Source organism: Gymnogyps californianus, chromosome 4 (assembly GCF_018139145.2).
Source record: "Gymnogyps californianus isolate 813 chromosome 4, ASM1813914v2, whole genome shotgun sequence".
NCBI lineage: Eukaryota > Metazoa > Chordata > Aves > Accipitriformes > Cathartidae > Gymnogyps > Gymnogyps californianus.
In genome coordinates, this window is record NC_059474.1 from 53,726,192 (window position 1) to 53,749,994 (window position 23,803).

General features: G+C 39.7%; 1 protein-coding gene across 3 annotated transcripts in view; it reads left to right on the forward strand.

Moving 5' to 3' along the window:
- PDLIM5 (PDZ and LIM domain 5) overlaps nucleotides 1-19,338 on the forward strand; it is a 135,081-nt gene extending 115,743 nt beyond the window's left edge. For all 3 annotated transcript variants that reach the window (XM_050896238.1, XM_050896239.1, XM_050896240.1), the window contains 5 exons: nucleotides 2,951-3,125; nucleotides 10,150-10,330; nucleotides 11,338-11,458; nucleotides 15,403-15,518; nucleotides 16,142-19,338. In XM_050896238.1, coding sequence (XP_050752195.1) covers nucleotides 2,951-3,125; nucleotides 10,150-10,330; nucleotides 11,338-11,458; nucleotides 15,403-15,518; nucleotides 16,142-16,231 — 683 coding nt within the window. In that variant the 3' untranslated portion in view covers nucleotides 16,232-19,338. The remainder of the gene's footprint in view (nucleotides 1-2,950; nucleotides 3,126-10,149; nucleotides 10,331-11,337; nucleotides 11,459-15,402; nucleotides 15,519-16,141) is intronic.
- Nucleotides 19,339-23,803: the final 4,465 nt, after the last annotated feature.

Sequence of the window (23,803 nt, forward strand, 5' to 3'; positions counted from 1 at the left end):
AATAGTGACGTAAATTTGCAAATGACAGTCAAAAAGCCTTTTCAAACTTAGTTTTTGTCCAGTATCCAAAAATATTCTGGCAAATACAGAAGTATCTGAAGGCTTGGGGCTTATTTGTTATTCCCCTTATTCTGTTTGCATTGTGGCTGTGATCCCATGGGAGTCCTGCATCTGCTGAAGGTCTGGGCATTGAACTTGAGTTCACCGATTTCAGTGGAAGTGGAGTGGGTCCATTTGCCTTCACTGATCCTCAGCGCTAAATGCCCAGCCTGATTTTGCTTAGGCCACAGCTCTTGCTTAACAGAGTACTAATTTGTGTGGTTTATATTATGGTTCACTTAAAAGACAGTTTTTGTTTTAACATAGGGTCATTAGTAGACCGAAGTTATTTCCCAGACTGATGGACTATCTCCTTCTCTCCTTTTTTAGTGCTTTGAATAACTCAGAAATGACTGATCTGTCTAACAACTCTGTAGAGAAAGTTTATGTAGACAAATTCTGCTCCTGACCAGTAGTAACTTTAAAGTTGGGTAGTGTTCAGAAAAGCATCATTCATAAAAACAGCATTAATGAAAGCTATAATGAGACTAAAGAAAAAGGAATAATTGTGATGTTTGTACTTTTTTTTTTTCCTTTAAGTAAGCAGAAGGACTTTTTTTAACTACATAGTGCAAATGAGCTAGCTGATGTGTCTGAATGGGCTTTGGGATTCAGCAGATAACTCAAACAGAAATTAGCAGTGTACTAGAAGCTGCGCTGCAATTTGATTTATGGCAAAAGCAGTCTTAAAACAGATTTGGTTTTAGTGTGTATTTTTGTCTTCTCATGAAATGAGACCTGAAAATTAGAAAGCCATGTGTGATGACAGAAGAGGAAAGTGCTATTAATCAAAACCACTTTTGTTCATGTCTTCAAAGCTTTTCTGCCACCTTTTCCATTTTTATCTGTTCCTATGTTTTCAGTTTAGCAGGCATTTATAATCTAAAATGAACTACAGTAGCAGAGTGACTTGTTCAAGATCAAGTGCTTCTACTCCTAAATACTTTCTACTCAGGAATGCTGAATGTTTCTAGAATCAAGATGTTATTTTTTCAAGATACTGCAAATCAATTAATTATACATTAAATATAATCGGTAGTCTTGTATTTAAAAAAAAACAACAAAAACACCCTGATGAACTGGTATACTTTTTGCTACTTCAGATACTGAAAAGGATCCAAAAATATGTCAGTCTTGCAATGACCTGATTTGAGAAAATTTGTCGAGCCAACAAGTTAGAAAAAAAAAAAAAGGTGTATGACTATATTGCTTCTTCATACAGAGAAAGAGTAAGCAGAAGTAGGTATTAAGCCCATGTCAGTGTATTAATACCAAACATAATTATAATACAAAAGTATTGGTGTTAAAAAAGATTTCTCTTCCAGCTGTGTTGCCTTAGCCTACAAATACGCATGAGTAGAGGGGGGTTTTGTTAACTAAAGTTCACTGTATTGTTTTGATTGAATTGTGTAATGTGTGGCTATCTTACTTCTGTAAATAGCAAGGGATTGGCATTTCTGTTGAATCTTCTGTGTATTCACTGTTGCTTAAATTTATCTTCTCTGTGAATTAGTATGCCACTTCCATTTGAGCAGGGAATGCAGTGTTTTACCTGAAAGGTATTTGCAACTTTTCTGTAGGGCAGAGGCTGATCAGCATTACGTTAAGGGAGATAATGATAAACAATTTTTCATCTTTTCCCTGGAAGATGATATGAAAGACGAGAGAGGAGGACTAGCACAAAGATTAACAGCTCCACAAACTAGTTTTTTTGCAAAGCTACATACCGATGCTCTGACCTTGTGTTGGAGAGCTGCATCATTGCAACAGAAGCATCATCCTGCGCTGTCCGATGTCTGTCATTGCTTGGTTGTTTCTCTCTGAGTTTCCTCTTGGATCTTAATTTTGCTTTTTGATTTACAAGGTTTAGTACGGCTGCACTAAAGCCAGGACACCGAGTAAATACTCATGGTTTCTCTTGCCTGTGGTTACAAACAAAAGGCTATGGAAGTATGAGGGTTTTTTAGCGTACTTGAAAAAGAATTCTCCACTTGACAGGAATAACTGGTCCCATAAACTCATGTTGCTGTAGCTTGTATGTAACCAAGGTACATATATCAGTAGAGGAGAAAGAAAAGCAGAGGACTGTTTGTTTCTTCATCACCCTTGGCAACGGTATCATCTGTGCCTTTCATTTTTGTAAATGCATTTTTCGTACTCCGTAAAAGCTTATGTCTATTCTACAACTCTAAAAACGTGAGCACAAATGGTGTGTGGATGTACACATTTCTGAAAATGTCAGGTTTTTATTTGTGTCATAACTTTTATAAAGAGGATGTGAACATGGCCTTTGGAGTGCTTCAGATTGGCAGTATCTAGTGATCTAGACTAGTGTTTAAATTCAATTTAGAAATGTGTTTTCCTTATACAGTACTGTATTTTAAGTTCCTGTACATGTTGTATTGAATGTGTGCTCTTTTTTAATGTATTAGTAGTGACGTATGATCTGTTGCACTCACTATAAAATGTTTTGAGTAGGTATGTCATATTCTCCTGTCTCTGTTCATACACTGATATTCTTGGCTTCAGCTTTTGTATCTAAAGCAAAATAATGCCTTCACAGGTTGTATATTCTTTCACCTAACTTCTTTAGTATATTGAAATTTGTCCACTACTTCTACAAGTTAGCCAAAACAATTCTGTGTTATTTCACAGACATTTCGTGAAGTACGTAGGACTTGCTTGGTGGGGTAGGAGGGGAAAATAAGTGCTTTTTAATTTGTTCCTTTAAGTAGGCAGGTATACACTGGACAAAGATGTTAGACAAATGTTGCTGGTTGCTTGTATTTCAAGATAATTTACTTGGTACTGAAAGATGGTCTTCTAAATGCTTTTGTCACTCTTTCCCCAGCTCCTGCCACTGGATGGACATCAAACAGTATTAAACCACCTGGAACAACTGCCCCGAGTGAAAAATTTGCGACAGCACCTCAGCTAAATGAGCAAGACACGTTGGTTCAGAGGGCAGAGCATATTCCAGCAGGAAAGCGTACTCCCATGTGTGCGCACTGTAATCAAGTCATTAGGTTTGTATCTGTTCACTGGGTATACTCTTCGCTGGGTAAAAAACTGGCTGGATGGCCGGGCCCAAGGAGTTCTGGTGAATGGAGTTACATCCCATTGGTGGCCGGTCACAAGTGGTGTTCCCCAGGGCTCAGTCTTGGGGCCAGTTCTGTTTAGTATCTTGATCAACGATCTGGACGAGGGGATCAAGTGCACCCTCAGTAAGTTTGCAGACGACACAAAGCTGGGCGGGAGTGTTGATCTGCTTGAGGGGAGGAAGGCTCTATGGAGGGGTCTGGACAGGCTGGATCAATGGGCCGAGGCCAGCTGTATGAGGTTCAGCAAGGCCAAGTGTCGGGTCCTGCCCTTGAGTCACAACAACCCCATGCAACGCTACAGGCTTGGGGAAGAGTGGCTGGAAAGCTGCCCGGCGGAAAAGGACCTGGGGGTGTTGGTCGACAGCCGGCTGAATATGAACCAGCAGTGTGCCCAGGTGGCCAAGAAGGCCAATAGCATCCTGGCTTGTATCAGAACTAGCATGGCCAGCAGGACTAGGGAAGTGATCGTCCCCCTGTACTCGGCACTGGTGACACCTCAAATACTGTGTTCAGTTTTGGGCCCCTCACGACAAGAAAGACACTGAGGTGCTGGAGCGTGTCCAAAGAAGGGCAAGGAAGCAGGTGGAGGGTCTAGAGCACATAGTCTTATGAGGAGCGGCTGAGGGAACTGGGGTTGTTTAGCCTGGAGAAAAGGAGGCTCAGGCGAGACCTTATGGCTCTCTACAACTACCTGAAAGGAGGTTGTCGCGAGGTGGGTGTTGGTCTCTTTTCCCAAGTAACAAGCAATAGGACGAGAGGAAACAGCCTCAAGTTGTGCCAGGGGAGGTTTAGACTGGATATTAGGAAAAATTTCTGCACTGAAAGGGTCATCAAGCATTGGAGCAGGCTGCTCAGGGAAGTGGTTGAGTCACCGTCCCTGGAGGTATTTAAAAGGCGTGGAGATGTGGTACTTACGGACATGGTGTAGTGGACTAGGTTAACGGTTGGACTCAATGATCGTAAAGGTTTTTTCCAACCTAAACGATTCTATGATTCTATTAATCCTATAGGCTCTCTGACAGCAGGGCTTTGTTTTGCTTTCGTGGTTTTTGATTCCTTAGTCACAAGTGTTTTAAGGCTTCATTTCACTAATGCAGAACACTATTTTCACGCATGGTTTATCTAACAAAACTGAGAATGAGAGTACTGATGGAGGAAAAACATTGTGAACTGCTAACAGTCACAGGCTTAGAACCCATTTTACAGAGAACCAGAAAGCTGGGTGGAGTAGAGCAAAAGTAAAACCAAAGAAAAGTAAGCAAGTTAGTTTTCACTTATACACCCATTCGAATAAAATTGAGAACATTAGCTAGTTGGAAACCAATCAGAGAGTATAGTCTTATAGAGACTAGCTTGTCACAAATGTTGATTTATAAATCAGAATTTCTAATTGAGAAGAAGAAAAATAGCAGGCTTCATCCATATAAGAAAAGCAAGGAATAGAGGTTTAACAATTGCTAGGACTGGATTAATAATGATTTCCTGCAATGTTACATTTCAAGCTCTTTGGTGGGCTCTCTGGCCTCTGGGTGTTACGGTAGCTAGTGTCCTTGACTTGTGTGACATGGGTAGAAAAGATTAAGCAACATAAACACAAGTTTGCCAAATGAGATGAAGTTAAATAAATTCTGCTGAGCCCCTAAGATATCCTATCGTTAGCCAGTTTAATATGGAGGAAGAATTGAATCTGGGTTGCATTGTTCAGTCAGTGATTTCTGACAATTAGTCATGATTGTCTCATCCAGGGAACGGTAATCCCTTTTCATGTCAATGTGCAAATCATCCTGATTTTCATCTACCTTGCATTTTATTTCTTCCCTAAAATAGAGATTTCCTGGGACTATTGGAAGAAATATATTCTTTTAAAATGTTTTCTTCTTGCTTGTTCAGTCATCTTTGTTGTTGAACTACAAGGGGAAAGTAACACATTGTAATATTTCTTTTTTATTCATCTATGTCCCCTTTTTTCAGTGAACAAAATAGGAAAGCCTGCACTATGTTTCACCATGGTTAAAGAAAGAGACTTGTTTGATTAGAAAACATGAGTTCTGAAAAATGAGGAGCTCTATGAGCTGTATAAATTTCATTCAGTATAATAGAAAATCAGCCTTTCCACCATGGCTTTTTGCAGCCTCTTGAGCCCTGGTTTGGATTCTGCATCAGAAGATGCATCTAACTCAAATCACTAGATCTCTAGGGGTCAACTGAGTCCAGCTTGTTTACTTCCATTAGATTTCTGTTCTGATAGTTCACTACCAGTTCAGTTAACATCAGGTTAATTTTAGAGGACTCTTTGCTAACTGATCTGTGATGTTTTGGAGGATTTTTTCCTACTTCCATTGTATATGTCAAGGAAATAAAAATATATGATCTGAATCCGCTTGAAGGAATAGAAAAAACTTATACAAATTCCCAACATAGGTGCACATCTCTTTTAATTCAGACTTTTTGCTTCACCACAAAATGGAAGATTAATATCAAAAAGGTCTACACACTTTTGGGATGATATTCGTCTGATTTGTTGAACAGTTTGACCTATGTAAGAATTCTGTCTGTCTTTAGTATTCTGACCTTTTTGTTCCCTGGGCTTTGGATTTGCGTCTAGTAAATAATATGCAAGCAACCATGCACTTTCCTTTTTGTTACTCTCATTTCAGTTTATAATTATAACTGAACATAGCAAATCCACTATATGCTGCATCTTTCAAGCAAGAAACTTCAGTGCCTTTTACAGCACCTGTGGTTTAGCAGGGTTTGCTGATGCTCTGTACCATGGGGTCTCACAGTGCAGTCTGCAGATCACTCCTGAGCAGCCAGCCTCTCCTCTCGGCCCTTAAATCACTTGCCGCTACTCCCCGCTTTCCCGCTTTGATCATCATTAAAAAGGAGATGAGCTGCTGCCCTATAAGTAGGGGAGTGTATTGGTCCATGGAGCAACCTTTGCTCCTTAGTGGATGCATGAGGAGAAACTGCGGAGCCCTACTTGACAGTACTTAAGCCATTGTCACCTATTGTAAGTGACACCTCCTCATGAATAGTAACTGATACCCACGTCTAACTTCTTTGTAATTTGCTGGTGGCATTTAAATCCTTATACTTCTTCATATATTAAATGCCACCTCGACTATTAAAAGCAAGCATTATTTCATTTGAGGATGAGTTGATGTTCATTAATCAATGCCAAATATCCCTCGTGTTCACAGCATACAGTGGATTTGAAAGATTGTAATGGCATTTTGAATTCAAGTTTTAGCATAATTACAGTTCATGCCCTTAGTGGTAGCATTACCTATGAAAAGGTAGGAGGAGGATCAAGTGACATTGCATTGTACATCTGTTTTGAAGCCAAAATGCGTTGTGGAGTTGGTTACTTTACACTCAGGCATAGAATAACCATGGCTGGTTGAGCCAAAACCATTTCTTAGAGACATCTTATGACTTTTTAATGTATCTTTAAATAATCATACAGTGATTGTCTGAAGATTCCAGTTTTTTCCAAAGCTTCATTAAGTAAGCTTTTATTTCCATGTCTAAAAGAATCAAAGCTGGAGGCAAACTAAATTTCCCGTGATCTACTTGCTGTGACGATCTGGCAAACTTCTAACATTTCCTGATGAAGACTTCTGGTTCCCAGGCAGTCTTACTGAGTGGTACAGTGCAGAGTTGGCTCTTCCTTTGAAGTCCAAATGTGTTTTCCCTGGATCTCCATTGAGAACGTACTCTTTGGCGTGTCTGCTTGTGAATGATGATTTGGCTTTGTCACCTTTTCATACAGCTTAATTGTTTTTAAAGGCAAAAGGGAAAAAGTATGAATGGTGCTTCCCTTCAGCATCTCCTATGCAGAAATTGTATATCGTGGCATTTTCAACGGAGGAGAAAAAAGAAACTTCCCAGAGTGTAGACTGCTGTATGGTTAACTGTAAAGTGATTGGCCTACTTAGCAGATGTGGAAATCCTTTTGATGTCTCTACCACCAAATTTCAGTTCTGGCTTGCTATCATAATAAAAGCCACATGAGAAACTAGATTATTGGCATACTAATACCTCATGACCATAGTGATGAAGTTATATTTAGTTGCAAGTGTAAAGATAGTGAAATTGTGTTTATATTCCCTGTACATTACTTTTCCTTCCAATATGCCCCTATATCATTGCTACGTGCAGAACCCAGATGTTTTAGGTGACTACCAAATTTATGTACCTGGTGATCCTTTGGGGCGTAAGATTCTGTAAATACTGTTGTAAATACATCAGAATCCCTTTAAAAAAAAGAAAAATTACTACTATTTGCCTTCATCTGTGAGTTTGGTTCACGTGGTCTAGATGGTGATGCCAGAAATTTGTTCGGAAATGCTTAGCGTGTCAAAGTAGCCTGGGATAGAGGCACATTCATAGCCAACTGTTGCCAGTTGGATCATCACATATCTTTGGACGGAAGTAACATGGCTTTTTAGCACCACCTTTAAAATTATGTTCTAGTTGAAAGAGGCATGTGGGATTTTTTTATTGTTTTTTTGTTTTTAAATGGGGAAGGAAGGATGAAGCCATCTGCAGCCATCTTCCTAGCATTTCATGCCTTAGCTACTTCCCATCAGGTTGCGTGAGTGTGGGCATGCGGCCCCCTTACTCAAATCAGGGCTTTAAACTCCTTTTCAAATGAATACCGCGAATAAATAGATTTCATTACTGGAAGCTATCGTTTCGATCACAAAAATATGCAGACACCAGGAATACCTCCAAGTTCTGAATATCATGTTTTAGTCTATTTTACGTGGCAGGTGTTTATTTTTTTTTTTCTTTCTTCCACGTGCTTTGAGGCAGCTTTTAAGTCGCTGGTATCATTAAGCTGCAGCGTCAGCTTGACATGTTTAAACTACGGCCTGATTAAAAGTAAAATTGTATTTAGAAAGCGTTCTTCTGGACACGTGTGCGCAGGGAGCCAGCCCGCTAATGGAACACCTCGGAGACATTGTGCAGGGCACGGCCACAGCTGTCTGGGGACTTTGGGAAAGAAACTCTGTAGATGCACTCTCAGGCTGTTCCCCATCCGTCTGGGTTCCTGTGCGCTGTCCTGAATGGCTAACCTCAACATGTCAGAGCTGTAAACTCTGGAGAGCTAAATGCAGCAGATGTTGTAAAAATTCCTTCCCCTCCCGTTGCTAGCGTACTTGCTTTCCATTGCAGAGCTAAGTGAGCCTATCGTTTCAGTGCAGATGGCCAGAAACTCAATCCTACCTGGAGCCGAGAGAGCCTCTTCGGTGTCAGCCCCGTGCTAATGAATCTGTTAAATTAGCCTGTGCTGACACGGCGCACTGAGAGCACTTTGTTGTACATAAGGGCTTGTATTGTTTGATCAGTACATAACTGAAAGGGCATTGATGTAAAAAGGTGCTTGTAGAGCGGCGGGAGGGTATCGGGTTAGGTCAGTGTTTGCACTGCTCAGGCATCCGCTGGGAGTGGGGGCCAGAGAGCTGCACTCAACCCCGGCTCCCTCCTTAAAGGGCTACGAGCTGCTCTCCAGGAGCCATTTTCAACTGCTTTCTCTCGGATAATCAGAGGTGAATAGAAGAAACTGTTTCAGATTAAATATGTTCATCATCTCAGAAGGTGTGTGAGTTGTCCTAAATCTGTTTGAGTCCCTTATCTTTGACTTCTCATCCTGTTGAAAATAGGTAGCATCTCCAGAGAAAACGTAGAAAAGAAATGAAAATAATTACCCCCTACTCTCCGTCAAGTTGCCCTCTGTCCTCTGCCCGCTTACATTCCCATCTCAGAGTCAGCATAACCCTGGAAGCAAATTTTAAGGTTTTTTCCTTCTCTATTCCTGTTGCTTTGTTCATATGAAAATCTTATCTTACACAAAAATGTTGTAGCTTACTTCATTTCCAAAAAAATGTTTAGCAACAGGGTGTTGATATTAGTACCTTACACTTTTTGCAGTGAAGTATTAGATCAGAAAAAAGTGATGCATTACTGAAAGAATGGCATCTTTATTGGTCTTGCAAAAATGGGAAATCTGGTGAGGGAGATGAACCACAAAGTTCACCTGAAACCTAAATTCTAGAAGGTTGAGTGTTGGTGGGACCTTGGAGGCACCTCATTAAAGTAAATATGTTCATTAAAGAAATCAGCATGCTGAATATGTTTTCAAATGAATACAGATACGATGGTATATGCCTCAGATTTATGAGGTACAAACTGAGATTTTTTTGTTGACAGGTTTATCTTGTCTGTTAACCTTGTTGCATTAGCCAGACAAATGCTATTAACAGTGTCATTATTTTGTGTTTGGAAATAATAGATGAGGCTCTGTATTTGGTGAAAATGGTCCTATTTTAAGTAGCTTCTGAAGGAAAAGGAAAAAAAAAAAAGGACCACCACCACCCCCCCCCAAAAAAAAAAAAAATCCCCCAACAACTGGGATGGGTTATCCTGTAACAAACTTGCTGGATAAGAACAGCAATTGAATTTTTGTCTCACAAGAAACTGATGTTACCGGCTCTTAGTGGAGTCAAGTCTGCTTGAACATTTGTGGCCTCGATACAAATGCGCGCTGAAAGAGAGCGGATTGTATCACTGAGTCAAATATCTCTTTGCAATAGATGGAAATAATTGGGAACATAGGGAACATCCTTCTTCTTCTCTTCCGTAGCAGCCACTTCAGCACTGTATTTACTGTAGTCCTAACATAAGATTTCTGAAATGCAGTGAAGCAAAGAGAATTAGTATTTATTGTGGTCAGGTGTTTCTGGGAGATAGTTCAATGGGAGTAGATACAGTCAGCACTTGATGCTTTCTTAGAGCCTGTAGGAGGAAGGAGGGATGGAGCAGTATATGTTTGTGAACAGCGTAGTAATGGCACAGAGGTATCATAGGTTAAGCCTATTAACAGCTTTTGCAGGAGCCAACCCAGGGGCATTTGCTGACAAAATCTCTTCTTTCTAATCAGAGGACCCTTCTTGGTGGCTTTGGGGAAGTCATGGCATCCAGAGGAGTTTAATTGTGCTCATTGCAAAACCTCCATGGCTTACATTGGATTTGTGGAAGAGAAAGGAGCACTGTATTGCGAGGTCTGCTATGAGAAGTTCTTCGCTCCTGAGTGTTCAAAATGCCAGAGGAAGATCCTTGGGGTAAGTGACCAGCAAGTGGCCTGTTTTTCAGTGGGAACAATGACCACAGTGTTCAGTGCTTCTCTGTAATGAAATTTCCTTTTATCTGGCCCAGTCTGCATTCTTCCAAACATACTCTGACATACCTTTTCAGCACCCATCACATACTGAGTGTGTTTTTGGCTCTTCTAATGTTGAGCCTTTTCAGTCTCTCTGAGAAAAGGTACTGTAGTCTCCTTGGCTCTTCCAAGTTCAGCTCCTGTTTTCATGAAGCTGTTCTGTAGCTGTTGTGATTACTAGATTTTCTTGAGCAAAATGCTTTTAATTGGCAACTTTTTACAGAATTGGAGGGGGGGAAAAAAAAGAAAAATCCTCCTTAGCTGAGCTGAGCAGTGAGGAACACACTGGTTGGCTAGATGTGAAGTACTGAAATACTCCTAGTGGTAATGTAGATAGAAAGACGCATTATCCTACTCGGCACTAATATTGCTAATTTGAGCCTGCCAGCTGATCGTCCGCTGCTTTACTGCAGACAGCAATGTGTCTGGACTCTTGTGTAACTGGGGTCACGCAGGGCTCTGGCAGCACAATTCTCAAGTCATATTTGGCAGTATAGCGTCTTCCAAAACAACACAGAGCAGTCATAATTTTCTATGTGATGTCTTCTGATTAACTAGTCACAGACTTGAGGAGACATTGGAGATGCTGCTTTTCTTATTTCAGGGGACTGTTGTGGGTGAGATCCTAATTAAAATGTAAAAGGTGAACAAATGAGTTGTTAATCTGTCTGACTCTGCATTGAACCTTCCAAAAAATGAAAAGTTGCTTATGACAAATAAGGCGATGTACCATAAATAAAGCACCTCATTAAGTTTAACATCAGCAGAAATTGCATGCACAACCCATTTTCAAAGTAGCAGTAGGAAACAAAGTATTCTTGAAACGAATCAAGTGTGGAGGCATGGTCACCACAATCTAGTCATCACATCAAAATAATGTGTTAATAACACTTTTTCTAATCCCCACAGGAAGTAATAAATGCTTTGAAACAAACTTGGCACGTTTCCTGCTTTGTGTGTGTGGCCTGTCATAACCCCATCCGCAATAATGTCTTCCACTTAGAAGATGGTGATCCCTATTGTGAGACGGGTAAGAAGCAGCACAACCAAAGTTTACTGCAGCTGCGCGGGGAAACAGAGCTCAATAAGGTCGGAAGAAAATAACAAATCCTTTTTCTCAAGCTTCACTTGAGAAGTGTCCCAGCAAATTCATGTAACTTTGACATGTCAATTCAAAGCAGCAGCAAATGCTGTAGGCGCTTTGAGTTTGCAGCAGGAGAAGTTGGTGAGAATTTCTTCATTGGCTTCGGCAGGAGCAGGCTTCTTGTCACTGGTTTTACTTGTTGTTCCTGTTAAGCCCTCAGCTGTAGGTATCAGTGATACAGCAAAGTGTTAATTTTAGGGTGACTTTCTGGTTGGCTTTAAAATAATCTGGAGTTTATGTAAATCTGCGTATTTACTAAACAAGCAAATGCCAGTGGAGTAATGCCTTTTACTCTGAATAGCCTTATTCACAGCCAGGAGAGACTTCCAATAGTAAGCAGTCTGCCCAGGAAGTTTTTTGCAGGAACAGGGGTAACATCTGTTGAACATAAGCTTGGGATAAAAAAACCAGGCTGTCGGGAAAAATACAGTGATACGATTCTAGCACTTGAAAGCCTGATGAGCAATATTATGTGAAAGATGCAGCTTAGAATTTCAGAGGGATTCTGGTTTGGTTTTTAGCACTTCCAGCTAATCGTGTCTTTTTTTTTTTTTTTATTAATATAAACAGTTTTATTTATGTTCATTTCCTAGTTTGCTTAAAACTTCCCATGAACCCTTCTGGGCTAGGAAAGAAATAGATAGTATTTGTAAAACAATTCCCAAAAAATGGAAAAGAAACAAAATTGTATCAAAATTGTCTGTTTTCACACTGCATGCTGTTTACATCTGTGTTAGAACCATCAGTCGGACCTTTTCTGTGTTTTTTCCTTCTACTGTAAGGAGCATTGTAGTTTAACTAGAGGTGGAAGCAGATTGACCAGGAAGAGATTTAGCATGAAATCCTAGTGACCTGTTTGGACCTAAGATTTCCTTCTGGGTTGATCCCACAGTTTTTCGCAGCGGTTGCCATGAAGAGTGCTAGGTACTGAAAGGATGAGGAAAGTAGGCAAAATTTATCCAAAATTTCTCTGTCAGAATGGCTTTAATGAGGTGTTGGCAGATACAAAAGGACACAGTAGGTTATTGCTAACTCAGTGACACAAGTAGGGTAACATGTTGCTCCTATTGAATTCGTGGAGCAGCAGAGGAAACGGATATACAAGCAGCATCCTCCAGCGCGACAGCACGGTGAAATTTCATCCTGAAGCAATCTGAAGCCCCTAATCTTGGAACCATTTGATGATTCAAAAATAGTACTGGAGGAATCGATAACTCCCCTTTGGGTGGGAAGCTTGTGACCAGGTTTGTTCTGCTAATATTGAATTCTTGTTCCTGCCATCAAATGACCCGTATGTTGTGTGGTGCATTGATTTGTGCTACTGTTACGACTCCTGTGCACAAATGCGCACTTTTCTGTACTGTGAGCAGGAAACACTGGGATAAAATGTCAAGAATACTACACTTCTCACAAAGTTTATTTCTAAGATAGAAAGTTGCTAGCACAAGTTAATGTAGACACATTCTGTGAGGTGTTATTGGCAGTGATACGTTGTAATGGCTCTGGCTCTCAAACTAGATGTTAATTTGAGATATATTCATTCTTCAAAGACTTTCAGTCCAGCTGGAGTTACAAGTCTATGACTAATTTTAAAGAAATAAAGAGTAAATGTCATTGCCAACTTTCCTTCTTCCTAGTGCAAAGGAAGGTTCTAATTTTAAATGTGTGTTTGAAATTATAACAGCATCAGCTATTAGTATTAAGGAGGTTTAATCTGCAAAACTTTCTGGGTTTGGATGTTGATGCTAAAATTAAATTAAAAGTGCAGATATCTACAACTTTGAGCTTTTTTTAAGTGCAGAGTTAGTAACCTAGTTTTGAAAATGCTGTGTGCAGGAAGCATTGATATGTGACTGTATGAGAAGTCTGCCTTGGAAGGCTTCTGTGGTATTGCAATTCAAGCATGCAAAAGAAAGCTGATGCCCTTCATTCTGCCTTATCTGTTGCCCTTTCTTCAGAAGAAAAGCCAATAAACGTATCAACACAAACCACAGGCCAACTTACAGAAGTCTTTAACTACTGGCACCAGGAAAGTATTAGTAAAAGATTCTGTATGAACACGAATGCAAAGAGCTGAAGCAGTATGGTCATGAGACTGCGTCCTTCAGGGGTTTTGCACAGATGCGTTCTACCATTTGACATTTTTATTGCCTTTCTTCTGCTTAAACACTTGCAAATTCATCTCAGTAGCATGGATAAATGAAGGCGATCGGTGAAGCCGTTCCTTGCGGCTGGCAGCCATCAAGGACTTTGCTTTTTCAGAGCACTTGTGTTCCCCGTCCTGCTGAGATGCCTCCTATGATGATGCTTTTTGAGGTCATCATACAAAACACTGTCTTACTGAACCAAATCAGGACTTTTCTCTTGAGCTTGACACATGTGATAAGCCTCTGTTGGCTCTGGTGCAGTAAGCACTAGAGCTTCAGCAGATCTGTATAATCTAGTAGAGAAACAAAATCTCCTTGTACCCTGGTTGCCACTCCTTATAAGTCTCCTTGAAAACAACCCCTGGCATCTAATTTCCCTTTCAGAGGCAGAGTGTTACTATTAAGGATGGAGTCCAAAGCTTCATTGTGGTTGTCACTCTGTCTGTAGTTCATCTTAGGAAGACGTAATGTTGCATGACATTATGAATTTGCCATGGTAGCATGCTGATCCCAAATTCTCTTGTGTTATAGCACTAATGCTGTTCTCTTCTGTGCAGGAAAAAAGCATTTCCTTCTTAGAATGGGGTGCTTGAGAGTTGAAATAAGTGGAAAAGATCAGAAAACTTGGGGTGAAATTTAGGTCTGCACAGGTGGGCAGCGAAGGGCTGTGGTGACTTGTAGCCACTGAGATGGCTCTATGCACAGAGAAGCATGGGTCACACACCGAGACCATGGGGATGGGGGTGGGTGTCAGTGCCTCCCACACAACTTTATACATGTATTTTATCCTGCTAGTCTGCTCTCTCTTTTTCAAGCTCTGCAGTCGGTGGGAGTATGAACAGTTTGATGCCCTTTGTTTTGGTCCCTGCTCTCTGAGACTGCTGGAGGAGCTTTTCTTTCCTGACTCCAGGGGAGACTCCAGTGGCACCAAGTCAATCCAGTGCCTAAAAATGAATGGTGCGAATACCCTTCAGTGATTCCAGTCGCTAATAACCATCCTGACCCCCTACTGATACTTTTTGTTAAATGCAATAAATATATTGCCTAAAGCCTCTGGTTTGGTTTTGGTTTGGTTTTGTGGTTGGTTGTTGTAGTTGTTCGTTGTTTTTTTGTTTGCTTGTTTGTTTGTTTGTTTTTTAAGCCATGTAATAAACTCCAGTGACTAGAAAACTCTTCTGACTTGATCCAAATTGCTAGACTCTGTTTAGGACAGAAGCCTAATGATTGCATGATTTTGTGTCATGCAGTCTGGGGCAAATACTGTGCCAGAATGTAGGCAGGAGTTTGTTACTCACTGAGGAGGTCTGTCGTGTGAACAGACAGGGTATGCTTTCAAGGCAGAGCCGGAGAGAACGTGAGGAGCACGTAGAGCCTGTGCAGGTGCTGTGCAAGGAGTGCGTTTCCCCCCGAGTGCGCTATTGATCTCAAGGAAATGAAACACCAGGAAGATGGAAGCATTGCTCACTTGAAAGGATAAGGAAAGGGATGAGAACTGAATTAGCGAGGAAAGGAGGGCATCCCAGTCTTTCGATCTAGGAGCTCTTTATTCAGTGTACCCAGTATTATAAAACTCGACAAGTGCAAACCCACTGCCATTGAAAGGAAAGCACAAAGGTTTCAAAGGGTCAGTCTCGCTTTTCTGCATACGCTTCATCTTTAAAATCTGTTTGTATTTGTTTGCAGATTACTATGCCCTCTTCGGTACTATGTGCCATGGCTGTGAATTCCCCATTGAAGCTGGAGATAGGTTTCTTGAAGCTCTGGGCCACACTTGGCATGACACTTGCTTTGTATGCTCAGTAAGTAAAACTAGTCTACATTTTAAACAAACCCATGGCAGTAGTGCTTGTGCTAACCTGACCGATGTGGGAGTTAACAGCTATAACCTCTTTCAATCCTCTGAGCCCAAACAAAAAGCACTTTCCCAGTTATTTGGAAGGTGTGTTGCTATTGTGAGCCTTTGGCACCAGTCCAGAGGAGTTGGCCTGGATTGCAGCCCTGTGTCCTAGCATTTAACCCTTGACGTGTGCTTCCTCGGAGCAAGCGTTGAAGGCCATACAGGAACAGGCTGCATTTCTCAGGTAGCAGGAGTGCTTTTGACATAAAGACGCTGTAGCCAAAGTATCAACTGCTAATATTGTATGACAAAAAAAAAAGTCCCAATCCTAATGATTGGACTTCTTTTTTTAAATACTGAACCTAACTCTGCTCCCAGTTAACAGCCTGTTGACTTAAAGAAAGGAAAGTTATGCTTGCATCAACCATTAGTATTACATCAAAAAGAGTATCCCTAAGAAAAAGGTAATAATTCTTACTCTTTTACTTGTGCATAGAACAATGCCATGATTTGGGATTCTGAATAATGTATGGTGTAATTCATCCATCTGAATTGGGTGATCTTTTCTTTTTTATCCCATTTCAGGTATGTAGTGACAGTTTGGAGGGTCAAACTTTCTTCTCCAAGAAGGACAAGCCACTGTGCAAGAAACATGCTCACTCTATCAACATCTGATGCTTGGAGCTCATCTTGTGTAACAAATGTACTGAGCAGAAAGAAAAGTTAAAATGTCTGTGTTCAATAATTGGTTAAAATTATTTATATATGATTTTCTAGAATGGAAGAGAAATGTGGAAATTTGCGGAGGGGGTTGTACACTAATTTTTAGAGCGTTTATCAGTTAGGGTTTTGCTTCATAAAAAGATAGGAATCAGGAATTGCACCCAAGCCAAACGATTAGAGTGCCTTTACCTCTACACTTGGCACATTACTGTATTGGTTTCGTGATTTTATGACCACATTTATATCTGCTTCAGTATGAGAAGTGAAACGTCTATGAAAATAAATACCTGATATTAGAAGTATTGGTTTTGCTGCTATTCAACAAATAAAAGGAGATTGGCTTCAGTGATCCAGATCACTTTATTGCGCTGATGTTTTTTAAAGTGTGTTCAGAAGTATTGCAGCTAAACTCCATTAAAAGGAACTCAAAGCAAAGATAAGATTACATGGAATATGTAGTTCAACAACTGATGTTTTTATCTGGTACTCATACACATGAAGCTTCCTGCACAATTACATGTACCTGTGCCTTTGCAGTTCAATCTCTGATGGGTCTGCAAAGGACAGAGACTTTTTTACAAAGCAGTTAAGTGGGGCGGTGGCTATGCTGGTGAACAAGAATAGTTTAGAAGATGCCACTTAGAAGAAGACATAAATAGGATATTCTTCCTTAACTCATGTACTACCAGAACACTAGCCAAAAATACCTGCTAGTGAAGGTGTGTTTGACAAGATGGAAATGTCAAATCAGATCTTAAAAATAAGGGAGCAGGGAGTTACGCTCTTATGTTCGCACTTCAGGTTTTAGATAGTTTTAAATGCCTTGGAAAGGGGAAATTGCACTGAATCTGCAGGTAACAGTGTTTTATATCCAGAATGTGAGACTCTGGTGCTGAATGAGGGAAACTGCTGAAGTGCAACTGAGGACATTGTTTTTCTCTCAGTACATTCTTCACCATGTAGCTCATGAATATATATATTGGTGGTGTGCCAGGTAGTGTACCGAAAACTTACTTTCTTGCTCAGCTGTTATGATTTTTATTAGTTTAAGTTTTATTTCTCTCTTTTGCTCCAGATGTAGGGAATATATTGTTGAATAATATAATATTGAGTTAGGCAGCTCAGTATCTCTCAGTTCTTGCAAAGGAGCAGAGAGACAATGCTGTCATTATGTATTTACTGCGAGCCAGGAGACGTAGCCAATTCTGTGGCTTGACATGAATTTCGCCTCCATACAGAGAGTCAGCACAAGACCGGTGCACCAGCTAAGTCCCACTTAACTTCAAATTAGGGCTTAAGTGGTATGGAGCAATTGTATGGAAATAGGGAAGAGTTGGTAACCCTCTGCACGGGGTGAATTTCGCTCCAGCAGAGTTGCACAACAGAGAAGGGGGCCCTCTCAGGGCCAGATCAGATTCCTGAAGGAAACTGAATTTACATGCTATTTAATTCAACTGGGATGTCAGAGCTGAATTGTTAGTCTTTAGTGTTCTTTCCAGTAGACATTAAAAGTAACCATGTACTGGTATTGTTGTTGGTTTTTTTTGGTTTGTTTTTTTTTTTTTTTACTAATACGAAGGACAGGTTTATCCATAAAACCATGGGGAAAGTCACAAAAAATTGCCGTGGTTGAGTAAAGCAATTGTAACAAGGAACGTCAACAAAACAGGGGGAAAGAAAACCAAAATTGCTGTACTGAAATATGAAAAGATATTTGCCTTTCTTATTAATTCATCAAGACAGGTTCACGTTGTGGGGCTGTTTCACTTTATTTCCTGAAGTTGTTTTTCTTCAGTGCTACCACGTTTCTTTTTTTAACTTCTGGTGGTACGGAAGAAATGGCATAAAGCTGTTTAAAATGTTTACACTCTTGTAGATGTACCCTTTTGTGAGTTTGGCTGAAAATCAGAAGGGTAGAAGCAGACTGGACAAGATACGGTAATATATGAGCCTGGTTGCTTTTGAAATTAAGTGGAATGTGGAGAAATGAGACCTAGAGACTAGGTTTCAGTGGAGCTATGTTGCACATGCGTGAGGAAAGAGGATGGGAATGCATAGGATACGGCGTTCAGTAATTTCTGCAGTTCAAACCTCACTATTTTAAAGTAGCATAGAAACTTTTCAGTTTGTCGTTGTCCTTAAAATCAAATTGAATTTTGTTTAGTTTCATAATTTTAATTGGAATTATATTTCTTAATCCATGTGCTCTAGGGTTTGACATTTTGGAGTTGTTAATGAATTTGAGGACAAAACCCTGAAAGGCTTCAATAGTACTGCTTCATTTAGCTGCTTTGCCTTTTAATTTCTGCTTTTATCTATTTGTTTAAAATTTAAAAGGAAGCATAGAGTCACTGATACATGATGAATATTTAATGGCTCTACCAAATTATATAAATCAACTAAAAGGAACGTAATTTTTATCGGTATTTTAATAACTGAGATTTTAGTAGAGCACTTTATAATAATGCCATATATCTCACAGAATATTTATTATCTTTTTTTGTTTAGGACTATTTCATACTGGTATCTTTGTATTTTGTTTTATTTGTAAGCCTGCATATTTACCTCTAGAATCTTTTGGTGTGTGAGTGTGTGTACGTGTTTCTATATACTTCTCTATAGACGCACACATATGTGTGTACATTGAGAGACATACGTATATATGCACATATACATACGTATATTTGACTGCAGACTTGACATAGCAAAAATCAGCACCGTTCCATCATAATTTGGGGATTTCGTGAGATTCCCAACTATTTTTCATACAACACATGTATAGCATTCGTGTTTTGAGGGAATGTTAGAAAGTCAGGAGAAACATGTTAGTAACCTAACTACTGTAGTTTTTTGCATGCATTTTCAGTCAGTAATTATTTTTCTTCCAAAACTGCCTGTAAGAGAATCGGGTTTAACTCTGTTCGAAGGTAGAAGGTCTTTATAAGTGAATAATTGAATCATGATAACAGTTTCAGTATCTTGTAACTAAATAATTCAGAATTATGTGTAAATATAAATGCTTAATATAACAATGCAATAAACTTAAAAGCAAAAGTTGAGTTGTGGTTCACTGTGTGTTGGTCTGTTCAGTTGTGTACCTGTTTCTTCATGGAGCTACTCACATCATCTAGCCATATGAGTGGCTTTGCAAACAAGAGTAAGAAGGGGAACTACATCAATTCACAAATTACTTGTTTGAATTTCCTTTTTTTTCATTGTTTTATGCTAAACAACCAGCTGTTAAGTCCTGGTGATTTCCTTGCTTGTGTTTAAGAGTATTTGGCATCAAATTTTGGCTGTTCACATTTGCAAATTTAATTATAATTAAAAAACAAAACAAACAATCCGAACACAGAACCTGAAACTCTTTATCTGTCCTCAATTGTTTTGTGGTTGTTGGATGTTTTCTTTTTCTGAATCATAGTCAGTAAAAGAAAGTCATGATTGTACAGATGAATAGATATGATTTGAGTTGCTTGTTCTTCAGGTTTTTTGGGTAGAATGGAGGTCTGCTTTACAGAAAAGGACGTGGGGTCCTGGTGGACACCAAGTTGACCGTGAGCCAGTGATGTCCCCTTTGTGACAAGGAAGACCACCAGCCTCCTGGGGTCCATTAGGCAGAGCATTGCCAGCAGATTGAGGGAGGTGATCCTTCTTCTCTGCTCAGCCTTGGTGAGACACATCTGGAGTGCTGGGTCCAGTGCTGGTCTCGCCAGTACTAGAGAGACGTGGACGTACTGCAGTGAAGAGCTAGGAACATGATTAAGGGCTTGGAGCATTTGTCATACAAGGAGAGGCTGAGAGAGCTGGTACTGTTCAGCCTGGAGGAGAGAGGGCTCAGGGGGGATCTCATCCATGTGTACCAATAGGTGTAGGGGCGAGTGAAGAAGACAGAGCCAGACTCGGCTCAGTGGTACATAGTGACAGGACACCTGTGAGGATGGTCAAATGCTGGCACAGGTTGCCCAGAGGGATTGCAGAGTCTCTGTCCTTGGAGATACTCAAAACCCGACTGGGCGTGGCCCTTGGACTAGACAAGGTCCCTTCCTCTCCAAAGAGCCCTTCCAACCTCAGTGAGTCTCTGGTTCTCCATCTTTTTTCAAGATGGAATGGAAGATGGAAATATGGTATTGAACACTGTAGAACAGGTAACAATGTAAAATTCAATATTGGCCAATTACTGTTTATTTGCTATCTTTACTTCATTCTGCTGCCCATCTAGAATACTTTGCAATGCTTGTTTAGAAGTGTTTAATATTTTTCCTAAGTTGAGACTGTTCAAGTAAATACTGCCTGCTCTGGCAAGCATTATCTGATACTGTACTTAGCCTTGGCACGCAGCAGTCTCCGCTTTCACTGCGGGATACTTAACCGTCTACTATAACGTGCCCAATTACTTCATGATAATACCAGCCTGGTAAGACTCTCCTTAGCTGAGTATCTCTTAACTAGGCAAATGCACTGTTGTTTTCTGCCTTTATTTACACAAGCAAAGCAAAACACTGCACACCGCTCTATAAAATTTAGAGGCAACTTTACAGAAAACTTGCCTCCCCTTCAGTGTTTAGGCTATGAACGAGACAAATGCAAGTCTATTTGCAAACAGTATATTAAACTCCAGAAGCCAAACTTTTAAAGGCATCAAGTCTGCATTTGACGTTTTAATGGCAAAGGTTTGGTTTCTATCAATCACAACGTCATGTAACATTAAAATGCACCGACCAAAAAAAAAAAGAGATCTGTCATTCATTCATTAAGACACTGTAATCCAGTGTAAGATTTATAGGCTTAAAACTCAACGGTGTGTTTTCACAATAAATCCACTTTCACTGCTCAGCACAGAACAAATCTCTCTGTCACTCAAAATGTTTGCTGGTCAAAATGCCCTGTATGAGATCTTCAAAGGGTTTCTCACAAAATTGCATATAAATCCTTTTACCAGCAAAGGCTTAATTTAGGTTCGAGTTTTACTTTCTCAGGACATTGGTTAATATCTTGTGCTCAGACAAGATCTTGGTTATATCAGAAACACATAGAGCCTAATTTATTATTAGCAGTCTGGTGTTAATTAGGGGGAATTACCAGAAATAGTTTGCTTGATGGAAATTTATTATGGGATCACACTTTACTGATGGCAAAATAGGAGTCACTGAAAGAGTGCAGCTCCTTCTCATAACCAACTAATTAATAAGGTGCCAAAATTCCTCTGAGAAGGGTTTGGTCCTAACTATGGGAACCTCACAGAGCAAATGGTTCCTGTGCAGTATTTAAAATTTAAAAGAGGAAAAGAGAGAGGAGAAAAAGCTGCCCAGCAGAAGTCTCAAAAGTAGTATGGCTTTTTCTTGAATTTATGAAAGAAAATATTTAGCTGTGTTTCCAAGCTCATTAAAGAATTGCTTTTCCCAGACAGAAAAACAACAGCTAGTTTATAATCTCATTTGGTATGCTTGAACTTGGTTTTCAGTTTTACTTGTGCATACTGCACGCTACAGCTTGTAATTTTATGAATTGGGCTTATAATGAGCTTTTATATTGCTCTTTATTGCTTTGCCTAAAGGTCTTTTTCATTATCATTTGCCATGAAAGTTGAGGTTGGCATAGATGGGAAACTTGTGTTGATGACTGAAAAACAGGGCAAAGTATTCACATCTCTGATAAGCCCAAATCTAGCACGTGTATAGCAGTTTGGGGATAGAAAACCACTGTCTGTTGTTAGGGGTCTCATGAAAGTTTTACTTGTGTCAGAATGGCATGTCATAATAAGATGGAGTGCAAGCAAAAATGTCTCTAATGAAATTTAAAATCACTATGCTAAAATTTACACATGGCTGATTTGGAAAAATATTTTCCATGAGATTTTTTTCAAAAATATTTAAGATGGTAAGGTGTGCAAGTTGTAGTAAAGCGCTTTTGTATTTGCACTGGAAATACCTTAAAATCTTTAAAAAATATCCAGTGTTTTGGGTATGTTTTAAAAGTTTTCTCCTATACTGTGAAACTAAGGATTGTGTCATTGTGCTCTGAGTAATATTCACACTTTCCATAGGATCACAGTTACTTCCTTTTCAGTACTCATGCCTTCGCTTCGCTTTTTCTCACTACTGGGCAGTGCCGTTGTTTGTTTTAAAGAATTTCAGTGCAAGATAATCCTGCCAGGTGTGTCCCTTATTTCTCTTTGTGATGCATCAATGAAATGTCAAATGTTCCTTTGGTAAATATAAACTTGCCCTAAATTTTGGCACGCTTTCCAAAGTGTCAAGTTTTCCCACCCAGAAGTTTCTGCTGGAAAAATAACTCAAGATACTAGACCAAAGCGGTAATTATATCCCACATAAACTCTTTCTTTCCCTTGAAAGCCGTCAAGCAAAAGGGAAACACATGAAAAACAAATGTGTGGCCAAAATCATTGATAGCTTAAGCAGATACAGCCTCACTGATTTCAACTTACTCCCCTCCAAATTAAAAATGACTGGTGTCAAAGCTACATTAATTTTATGCTTACATTTGCCCAATGAGTGAGATCAGAATTAAACTAAGGATCTGGGCCCTTGGTTTTAGCAGGTTTTCCATTAAGTGTCACAAATCTACCTGAAGGAATGCTCTCGTTTGGTAGATGACAAAACAGTTGAGTACCACGCTACCCAGAGACAGGAACATCCCTACAAGAAATAACGCTGCTTCCTAATGATGTGTGTCTTCTCTCAAATCTCAGATGTTCAGTGTCTCTGGACGAACCATAACAGGTTAGGTAAGCAAGTGAAAATCTTTCCCTGATACTAATCTGCCTACTCTAGCACCTTGCTGATTCAATGAAATTTAATTGAATTGTTATACACTTCCATTCAAATAGAACATAAAATTTTTGTACTCATCCTGTGCTTGGATCAGTATTCTCTGAGAATAAAAAGGATGGTAAATTCATAAATAATTTGTCTCTGCATGGAAGATGAACTATTGGTATTTGCACTAAGTTGAGGTACTCTGTGCAGATTTTACCCACATCAGAGTTCTTCAGCTTTTCTTGCCATTTATGCTGTCCTAGCAGCATTTCTCTAAATTATGTAAATGCTTCAAAGTGTCCTTTAAGGGTGGACTGAGAATTATTCAGACCTCTCAAAAATTACTGGATTATATATTTTTTTTAAATTAATTTCCATCATTGAAAGTGTTGACCATGACACATAAAGCAATCACCCTCTCCTGCTGTGTGCAAAGAATAAATTACATTTTATAGGGCAGGACTTTTTTTTTTTTTAAATATAGGGTCTGCTTTTCTTTGTATGTTCTCAGCCTGTGCCCGTTGGAGGCAGGTAGGGTATAAAATAGAGCAACTTAATATTTACAGCACCTAGGGTCCAATCTTGGACTTACACTTGGCTTTAAAAAAGTGAAGATATTCTGCTATGTGACTTTTTTTTCCCCATGTGGTACCCACTGACAACCAGTCAGAGGATTACTAGGAGATTCTGACCAATGGTATCTGGAGAAGCAAATAGGTTGGGCTTTCTCTGAAATAATTCAGTG